This window comes from Galeopterus variegatus, unplaced genomic scaffold (assembly GCF_000696425.1).
Source record: "Galeopterus variegatus unplaced genomic scaffold, G_variegatus-3.0.2 Scaffold12618, whole genome shotgun sequence".
NCBI classification, from domain to species: Eukaryota; Metazoa; Chordata; class Mammalia; order Dermoptera; family Cynocephalidae; genus Galeopterus; species Galeopterus variegatus.
In genome coordinates, this window is record NW_007738729.1 from 15,260 (window position 1) to 26,150 (window position 10,891).

Below are 10,891 nucleotides of genomic sequence, written 5' to 3' on the forward strand. Positions count from 1 at the left end.
CCACTTCTTCATGCAACTACATAATTTATTATCTAAGATCAACATGGACTTTAATGAAACTCAGTAGGAAAAATAACCCAATGGATGGGAGTATATGTTATACCCCAAAACTCTCTCAATCTAAAATTGACACTTATACATAACACTGAATTTTCCCTGTGACTTGATCTTTGTCTGTGTCACAAACCCTTTTAAACTCTTCCTCAAAATATTCCTCCTGATGGAGCACAACCTCTAAACATATGGTATTTCCATCTACTTTTCTCATTATAATTCCATTACCAAAAGGAGTGGGTTCTATTGACAAGATTTATGAAGTTTCATTCTTAATTGAGGTGAGGATTTTTTTGTTATTTCTTGTTTTTGTTTTCAGCCATTGTCTTTTTATTTCTTTGCAGCCAGCTGATTTCAAATTTGTAGTTCACATATGAGACTTGGTCCTAAATGGGTCTCACTAATGCTCAGTCGATTGGAGCCTCGTGGACTATTTCTTGGTTTCTGGAGGCATATAAATCACAGAACATGTTAGATGGTGAAAAAGGTAAGCTGAGCTTTCCTGGGGTTTATTGAAGTCATACTGTGTCCTAAGCATAAAATCTTGGCATCTCTGAAACAAGTGCTCACTTGTCCACATCTCTGAATTCTCTATCTTTCCAGGAGGCAGCATGCAAAGTGAGATGAGCACTGCTCAAGAAGCAGGGCCATATCAAGAACTTTCCTGCTAGGAAATCTGGCATTAAGCTTCAAGTGATTCATTCAGATGTCAAGACTTCATGATAAATTGTTCTTAGTTTCACAAACAAGGTTATTCCCCCTGCCAATTGTGGGCAGGAACACTAGTTCAGATTTCTTTCTTTTTTTTTTTAAAGATGACCGGTAAGGGGATCTTAACCCTTGACTTGGTGTTGTCAGCACCACGCTCACCCAGTGAGCAAACCGGCCATCCCTATATGGGATCCAAACCCATGGCCTTGGCGTTATCAGCACCGCACTCTCCCGAGTGAGCCATAGGCCATCCCGTTAGTTGAGATTTCTAAAGATGAAAACTGTATCTTGAACCTCAAAAGAGATGGCTCTAATAATATCAAAAATCTGGAGTTTCCAATCCATGAGCCCAGGATTCTAGTGGACTACTAGTGTAATGAGTGTAAAAAAATCTTCAGTGATGTCTTCAACTTTGATCTTTATCACAATTAGACTTAAGAAGCTTTATACATGTAGTGAGTATGGAAAAGCCTTCTGTTATAGCTCAGTTTTTAATATTTATCAGAGTGTTCACATGAGGGAGAAATGCTGTAAGTGTGGTAAGGGTTTCATTCAGAGCTCATGTCTATAAACTCAGAAAGCCCACACTGTAGAGAAACCACACAGATGTCAGGGATGTAAGAAAGGCTTCAGTTGTAGATTAGCACTTAAAGTTCATTGCAAAGTCTACACAGGCAGAGAAGCCATACACTTGTGAGGAGTGTAAGAGAGTCTTTATTCCCACCTCACACCTTCAGGACCATTAGAGAATCCACACTGGGGAGAAGCCATTCAAAGGTGATGCATATGATGCATTGCAATTCAGCACTTCATAGTTACTGTAAAGTCCATGCAGGAGGGAAACTATACAAATTTGAGGAATGNTTCAGCTTTCACACTTTGAAGCCCATCATAAAATCCGCACTGGAGAGCAACCATACGTATAAAATGTGTGGTAAGGGCTTCAGTCTTCAAGTCTACAGGCCCATTAAGGAGTCCACCCTGGAGACAAAAAAGATATGAGGAGGTCTTCAAAAAGTCATGGAAAGATTTGTATTACCGTTTAATTCAATTTTTCCATGAACTTTTTAAGTACCCTCATACTTCAAAAGAGGGAAGAACTTCAGAAGGAACTCCCTTTTTCAAGTTCTTCTGGTAGTGTACACTGAAGAGAATCCCCATACACGTCAAGTGAGTTCAAAGAGCTTCCATCAAAGATCCTATTTTGCAATCCATCAGAAGGCCCACAGTCAAGAAAAACCTTACAAGTGTGAGGAGTGTGGGCAGGGTTTTTAGTTGGAGTATACAAAGTCAAGTTCACCAGTTCTATGATGGTGAGAAACCATACAAATGTGGGAAGTATGCAAAGCACTTTAGTCATGTAAGAGATCTTAAAATTCATAACAGAGTCCACCTGGGAGTAAAACCCTGAAATTGTGAGGAATGTGAAAAGGGCTTCAGGCAGGCCATTCTGGTCTATCAAAGAGTCCATAGGGAAGAAAAGCCATTCAAATGTTAGGAGTGTGGGTAGAGGTTCTTTTAGAATTCAGAACTTCAAGCCTATCAGAAGGTCCACACTGTGGAAAAACCTACTCAAATGCGAGGAGTGTGAGAAAGTCTTCATTGGATTGATAGGAGAGTCCACATAGAAGAGCAACAAGGGAAGGGGGAAATTGCACTAAGTGCTTCAGTTACACCCCAAGGCTTCAACTCCATCACAGTATCCATTCTGGAGAGAAGCTGTACAAACACGAGTGTGTGCGTGGTGTGGTTTCCAGATGGTCTTCACGACTTCAGTATCTCCATNTTATTTGTAGCTTAACTCTACATCCATCAGAGAGTCCACATGGGATAAAAACCCCGTAAATGTGAGGGATACGGTAAGGGTTTCATTCAGATTTGAAGCCTGTCATAAAATCCGCACTGGAGAGCAACCATACATATAAAACGTGTGGTAAGGGCTTCAGTCTTCAAGTCTTCAGGCCCCTTAAGGAGTCCACCCTGGAGAAAAAAAAGATATGAGGGGGTCTTCAAAAAGTCATGGAAAGACTTATATTACCGTTTAATTCCATTTTTCCATGAACTTTTTAAGGACCCTCATACTTCAAAAGAGGGAAGAACTCCTTTTTTGAAGTTCATGTGGTAGTATACACTGAAGAGAATCCTCGTACACGTCAAGTGAGTGCAAAGAGCTTCCATCAAAGTTCCTATTTTGCAATCCATCAGAAGGCCCACAGTCAAGAGAAACCTTACAAGTGTGAGGAGTGTGGGCAGGGTTTTTAGTTGGAGTATACAAAGTCAAGTTCACCAGTTGTTCTATGAGGGTGAGAAACCATACAAATGTGGGAAGTATGCAAAGCACTTTAGTCATATAAGAGATCTTAAAATTCATTACAGAGCCCACGTGGGAGTAAAACCCTGAAATTGTGAGGAATGTGAAGAGGGCGTCAGGCAGGCCATTCTGGCCTATCAAAGAGGGAAGAAAAGCCATTCAAATGTTAGGAGTGTGGGTAGAGGTTTTGTTAGAATTCCCTTCCATAGGGAAGAAAAGCCATTCAAATGTTAGGAGTGTGGGTAGAGGTTTTGTTAGAATTCCCTTCCATAGGGAAGAAAAGCCATTCAAATGTTAGGAGTGTGGGTAGAGGTTTTGTTAGAATTCAGAACTTCAAGCCTATCAGAAGGTCCACACTGTGGAAAAACCTACTCAAATGTGAGGAGTGTGAGAAAGTCTTCATTGGATTGATAGGAGAGTCCACATAGAAGAGCAACAACTGGAGGGGGAAATTGCACTAAGTGCTTCAGTTACACCCCAAGGCTTCAACTCCATCACAGTATCCACTCTGGAGAGGAGCTGTGCAAACGTGAGTGTGTGCGTGGTGTGGTTTCCAGATGGTCTTCACGACTTCAGTATCTCCATCACAGTATCCACTCTGGAGAGGAGCTGTGCAAACACGAGTGTGTGCGTAGTGTGGTTTTCAGATGGTCTTGACGACTTCAGTATCTCCATCCCAGTATCCACTCTGGAGAGGAGCTGTGCAAACACGAGTGTGTGCGTAGTGTGGTTTTCAGATGGTCTTGACGACTTCAGTATCTCCATCCCAGTATCCACTCTGGAGAGGAGCTGTGCAAACACGAGTGTGTGCGTAGTGTGGTTTTCAGATGGTCTTGACGACTTCAGTATCTCCATCCCAGTATCCACTCTGGAGAGGAGCTGTGCAAACACGAGTGTGTGCGTAGTGTGGTTTTCAGATGGTCTTGACGACTTCAGTATCTCCATCCCAGTATCCACTCTGGAGAGGAGCTGTGCAAACACGAGTGTGTGCGTAGTGTGGTTTTCAGATGGTCTTGACGACTTCAGTATCTCCATCCCAGTATCCACTCTGGAGAGGAGCTGTGCAAACACGAGTGTGTGCGTAGTGTGGTTTTCAGATGGTCTTGACGACTTCAGTATCTCCATCCCAGTATCCACTCTGGAGAGGAGCTGTGCAAACACGAGTGTGTGCGTAGTGTGGTTTTCAGATGGTCTTGACGACTTCAGTATCTCCATCCCAGTATCCACTCTGGAGAGGAGCTGTGCAAACACGAGTGTGTGCGTAGTGTGGTTTTCAGATGGTCTTCACGACTTCACTATCTCCATCACAGTATCCACTCTGGAGAGAAGCTGTGCAAACACGAGTGTGTGCGTGGTGTGGTTTTCAGATGGTCTTCACGACTTCAGTATGTGGAGGGTTCACACAGGAGGTAAACTTCACAATTGTGAGGTATATAGTAAAAGCTACAGTTAGAGATCAAACTTTTTAACTCAGCGTATTTATCCAAGACAAATTTTGAAGAAATGATGAGAGTTGTAAGAACTTTATCAGAGGAGCCACACAGGAAAGCAGTTTTGTAAAGTGATGTCTTTAAAAGACTTAAATGAGATCTGAATTTATTCAATTGCCTTGTCAAGTAGGAGAGAAAACATTTGTTTCACTAAATTCAGTGTTGCAACCATAGCTCAGCATATCCCAGTGGTCCAGAGACCTCGCAGTGAGGAACCCTTATAAGTGGTGCAGGGAAGTCTTCAGTCAGAACTTTGACATTTATCAAACATTACTCAGGAGAGAGGCCTTAAGAGGAATGAGACTGAGCAAGTGCATAACAAAAATGTAATGGTGGACATTTCAAAATCTCTTTCCACTGAGATGTAAGCTCCACGAGGGCAGAGGGTCTATTTATTGCTGCTGCTCCACGGTCTTACCACTGCTTAGTGCTTTGTGGGCATGCTCAGTACATGTTTGTTTAATGAATAAGACAGAGAAAAATGTATTGGAAGTTATATTAAATTTATCTAAAAAGTTTTATGTGAAATTTATTTAGAAGAATCTTGCTAGTTAGATTCTTGCTAATGAAGAACAAGCTAATAATATTGATTTGATCATCACATACTGTACACAAATACTGATAGTCAACTCTGAACTCCATAAAGATGTATAATCAGTTATGTTTTGACTCAAAAGATAAATTAAGAAAAAAAAAGAACCATGCAAATGGTCATAATGAAGTTAGGTCAGGTGAATTGTTGAAATGCAGAAGACAATCCATACTGCAACCCATAATATTAATTTGCCATTACACTATTGCAAGTGGTTCCTGCCCTCTTCCCAGCCTCTCTCTTGTAGTAAGTTTNACTAAATTCAGTGTTGCAACCATAGCTCAGCATATCCCAGTGGTCCAGAGACCTCGCAGTGTGGAGCCCTTATAAGTGGTGCAGGGAAGTCTTCAGTCAGAACTTTGACAGTTATCAAACATTACTCAGGAGAGAGGCCTTAAGAGGAATGAGACTATGAACAAGTGCGTAACAAAAATGTAATGGTGGACATTTCAAAATCTCTTTCCACTGAGATGTAAGCTCCATGAGGGCAGAGGGTCTATTTACTGCTGCAGCTCCACGGTCTTACCACTGCTTAGTGCTTTGTGGGCATGCTCAGTACATGTTTGTTTAATGAATAAGACAGAGAAAAATGTATTGGAAGTTATATTAAATTCATCTAAAAAGTTTTATGTAATATTTATTTAGAAGAATCTTGTTAATGAGATTCTTGCTAATGAAGAACAAGCTAATAATATTGATTTGATCACATATACTGTACACAAATACTGATAGTCAACTCTGAACTCCATAAAGATGTATAATCAGTTATGTTTTGACTCAAAAGATAAATTTTTTAAAAAAGAACCATGCAAATAGTCATAATGAAATTAGTTCAGGTGAATTGTTGAAATGCAGAAAACAATTCATACTGCAACCCATAATATTAATTTGCCATTACACTATTGCAAGTGGTTCCTGCCCTCTTCCCAGCCTCTCTCTTGTAGTAAGTTTAGGGATTTCAGGGCTGATCAAGGAAAGATATGACTACAAGGTGGAAGTAGCACACAACAAAGTTTACTTGGGCTGTGCTTTATCAGGTTGGCATGTGAGAGGAATTCTCTCACAGCATGAGACCTTCCAGAAATAACAGTGCCACCACCCAGAAGAAGAGGGCATGGGAATTCCCAAGAAAGATGGGAATTGGAGAGGGGCTTTCCATGTCCAGGTACTGTAGCTCAGCAGTACAGTGGGCATCAGCAGGTTGGGGTCTTATAGCTCCAGGGTTTGTCTTACCTATGGCTAGCAGATGTTGAATGCAATTTTAGAGTATGAAGGTACTTCAGAAAGTTCATGGCAAAATAGGATTGAAAGACAACACAAATCTTTCCATGAGCTTTTTGAAATACCCTCATATGCAAAGGAGAAGTCTCTAAATGGCTAAAAAATGCTTATTTGGACTATATTTAAAACAGCTGGATGTATAAGGGTTTGAGTTGGCACCAACAGGTTTTTGAGTTAATGGTCCCAGCCTGCTATGAAAAGTAAATGACTTGGGGCCATTTTTGGCTCATTTATAAAATAGTTCTCAAGTTGGCCTCTTGCTATGTGAGACTCTGTCTAGTATTCCATTGCTTGTTTACAATATATATTCAACTATCCTTTGTGATTTTTGTGACAGTACAGCCTGACAAAAAATGATTTAACTGTGCAGTAACAGGACACTACATAACACTTGAGTTTTTGACCCCACTACAGTATTAGAGCAGGGTTTTACTGTAACTCTCAGCAAACGTCAGAAGTAATTACTGATGACAAAACTTGTCTTAGTGAACTGCGAATTGATAATTGGTGTTTTTATTCTCCATATTTCCATCAGGGCTTTGACGTGATTGTCTTCAAGGAGCTGTAGCATTTCTTCCATCAACATTTCTTAGGAAAGGCTATGTTGAATTTGAAGGACGTTAATTCTATCAAGTTCCCTACCCAATGTTCTTGCTCCCAACCTCCAAGGGAAAAAACAACAAAAATTGTTGACACTTAGTCATTTTGTTTTCAGATGTACTTATAATTGGTTTAGGGTTAACATAATTCTACACTTTTCTCTATGGATAGCAGTAAAAAATGCATGGTTTTTGGAGAACTCCCGTTCGGTATATTTTAAAATGTTTAATGTGTATGTCTTTGGTCTGCAAATCTTAGTGTAGGAATTTGTGATTAGAAAATTTAAAACAGAAAAGATACTACTACTGAGTTTTAAAAAATGAATATGACAAGTTTTTAACAAGAATTTGAATAAGATTTGATATATTCCTGTAATAACATGGAGATGTTAAGATGATGGCATAGAAACGATGACAGGAGAACATAATGTGATTTAGGGAAAACCAGTTTCAGCCTTTAAAAATTCATATGAAAAGCGTGTGTGTGTGTGTGTGTGTGTGTGTGTGTGTCTGTGTCTGTGTCAGTGACTGCGTGCATGCACCAGACAACATGTGAAGGATGCCTTATGTAAACCATGACTTGTTCTGGTGAGGATTTCGTGAGAGATTCCTTCTGTTTTTTAGATTTTGCAATGAACATCAATTTGTCAAAGGAGGGACAATGAAATGGAACCAAAAGAATCTCTCAGGATGTGGAACAAGCAGTTAAGGACAAAGAACGGGTTTGGAAGCCATCTCATGCTTCTCAGATACCTCAGTGGTATTTCAAGTTAATTTGGTTGAAAAAATTTACCAGGCATAGGGTATATCTTATAGTGGAGGGAGGCCCCACAACTGATTTTTCTATACCACACCTTCACAGAAACTAGACATTTCAGGTTCATGCCACTTCAAGTTGCATGATTCAAAAATCCAAGTAGGGCCTTTGATCCCTTGCTGTCACTTAATACCAGTATAGGCCACCAGCTCTAAAGATAATTTGTGACAGAAAACCCAACTCAGTAGGTTTAACCAAAAAGCCACTTTCTCACCCATAACTGAAAAGACCAAAGGCAGAGTAAGACTGAGGCTTGATTCAGCCAGGACTGAAAATTTGTTTCCTTTTTATTTACATTTGCCTTCTACGGTGATGTGCGTTTTTAGTAGTACCTAGATCTGTTCTTTGTTCATAGCCAAGGGAAGAGAGCTTCTGTCTAAATTACAGTATTGGGTAGTTCCCATCTCCCAAAGTGCATGGGGCCTTTGAATTTTACTGACTTTCACATTTGAGATTAGATTTCTAGATTTATATAATTCAGTTTCAGCCCCCTTGGACTTGAGTTCCCTATTCATTTCTTTGAGCTATACTGGAAGACTTGTTAGAGGTTTTCAGCTAAAGTGGAAGCCTAATGATTTCCCATCGTTAGGAAACTCTCATGAAATTGCCTTTGTCTGATGAGAGGAATGAGCAGGAGCATCGTCATGGTGGAGAAGGACTCTCTGGTGAAGCTCTCCTGGGCGTTTTTCTGTAGAGCTTCGGCTGACTTTCTCAAAACACTCTCCCAAATAAGCAGATGTTATCATTCTTTGGCTCCCCCAGAAAATCAACAAGCAAAATGCCTTGAGCATCTCCCCAAAAAACTTACCATGACCTTTGCTCTTGACNTGTTTTATCTCCTGTTACAATTCTTCAAAGAAACACTTCAGGATCTCGATCCCACTTGTTTAAAATTTCTATTGAAAGCTCTGTTTTTGTCTGCAAATGATCTGGGCACAACAGTTTTGGCACCCAGCAGGTGGAAGGTTTGCTTAACTTTACTTTTTCAGTCAGAATTATGTAAGCTGAACCACTTGAGATGTCCATGATGTTGGCTATTGTTTCTCCTGTTTATTGTCAGTCCTCTTCAATTAGGGCATGAACAAGATTAATTTTTTCCTTGCAAATTGATGTGGATGGTCTGCCAGTGTGGACTTCATCTTCAACATTGTCTCATCTCTTCTTAAAATGAGTTATCCATTTGCAAAGTGCTGATTTCTTTNAAGAACAGGTTTGGAAGCCATCTCATGCTTCTCAGATACCTCAGTGGTATTTCAAGTTAATGTGGTTGAAAAAATTTACCAGGCATAGGGTATATCTTCTGGGGAGGGAGGCCCTACAACTGATTTTTCTATACCACACCTTCACAGAAACTAGACATTTAAGGTTCATGCTACTTCAAGTTGCATGATTCAAAAATCCAAGTAGGGCCTTTGATCCCTTGCTGTCACTTAATACCAGTATAGGCCACCAGCTCTAAAGATAATTTGTAACAGAAAACCCAACTCAGTAGGTTTAACCAAAAAGCCATTTTCTCACCCATAACTGAAAAGACCAAAGGTAGAGTAAGACTGAGGCTTGATTCAGCCAGGACTGAAAATTTGTTTCCTTTTTATTTACATTTGCCCTCGATGGTGATGTGGGTTTTTAGTAGTACCTAGATATGTTCTTTGTTCATAGCCAAGGGAAGAGAGCTTCTGTCTAAATTACAGTATTGGGTAGTTCCTATCTCCCAAAGTGCATGGGGCCTTTGAATTTTACTGACATTCATATTTGAGATTGGATTTCTAGCTTTATATAATTCAGTTTCAGCTCCGTTGGACTTGAGTTTCCTATTCATTTCTTTGAGCTACACTGGAAGAATTGTTAGAGGTTTTCAGCATTTCTTTGTCAGAAAGGAGAGGGGCTTCCTGAATTAGTTCAGTCTAACTATTGATTAGAAGTCAACTTAAAGAAGTGATGCTCCAATTTCATGTTTATTTTACATCTGTGAACTTGTAAAAGGCACTCTGATCCTGTCCCTGTCTTAATTACATAGAAACTTAACACTTTACTACACATGCCACATCCAAAGACAAATACCGAAATATTTCTTGTGGCTCTGCTTTGTCATGGTAACCATGCATGAGTCTACTGAAATTTTTGTTTTTTGTTCTTTTAATTTTCAAAGTAAAAACACCTTCATTTTTTTCTACCTAAAAGATAGTACTTAGACATGGAAAATGAACAAAATGGTACCAAAGCGAAAGTCAGTGGGAACTCACCATTAGGAATATTTTGGTGGGCATGATTCAGAGTACAATGCATGAAAATAACAGCTGTATAAAATTAGTAGTATTACAAGTTCACAGAATGTAAGATAAACATTAATAGTATGTATGCATACTATTTCCTGAATTGGTTGTTTTAATTGTTGAGACAATCCTGTGAAATATTTTTGTGCCAATAAAATTGACCTACAATCTTATTTTTAATGCCTACACAGTATGGGAAACTTCAAAAAGTTCATGGAAAATGGAATTAAAAGATAAAAATAAAAAATATAAACTTGATTTCTCAACATAAGCTCTGTCAAATTCAAGACACTTTTGTAAGTGATAATGACAGGCATTTAGTCCATCCCTAAAGAACTGAGGGTCCTGGGAATTTAACTGTGTCAATGTAGTTTTTTCTTACATTATTAACTGAAGAAAAATGGGTTCCATTTAGAGATTTNATCGTCATGGTGGAGAAGGACTCTCTGGTGAAGCTCTCCTGGGCGTTTTTCTGTAGAGCTTTGGCTGACTTTCTCAAAACACTCTCCTAATAAGCAGATGTTATCATTCTTTGGCTCCCCCAGAAAGTCAACAAGCAAAATGCCTTGAGCATCTCCCCAAAAAACTTACCATGACCTTTGCTCTTGACTGGTCCCCTTTTGCTTTGACTGGACCACTGCCACCTCTTGGTAGCTATTGCTTTGATTGTGCTTTGTTTTCAGGATTGTACTGGTAAAGCTCTGTTTTATCTCCTGTTACAATTCTTCAAAGAAACACTTCAGGATCTCGATCCCACTTGTTT

General features: G+C 39.6%; 1 protein-coding gene and 2 pseudogenes across 1 annotated transcript; all 3 read left to right on the forward strand.

Annotated features, from left to right (window-relative positions):
- The first annotated feature begins 1,279 nt into the window (after positions 1-1,279).
- LOC103581234 lies at positions 1,280-3,027 on the forward strand (annotated as a pseudogene).
- Positions 3,028-3,062: 35 nt separating this feature from the next.
- Positions 3,063-3,733, forward strand: LOC103581235 (zinc finger protein 12-like). The gene is made up of 2 exons (XM_008563121.1): positions 3,063-3,068; positions 3,491-3,733. Exons 1-2 carry the CDS (start codon positions 3,063-3,065, stop codon positions 3,731-3,733), a joined length of 249 nt encoding a protein of 82 aa, XP_008561343.1.
- Positions 3,734-3,813: 80 nt separating this feature from the next.
- Positions 3,814-10,891, forward strand: part of LOC103581236 — a 19,542-nt pseudogene continuing 12,464 nt past the window's right edge.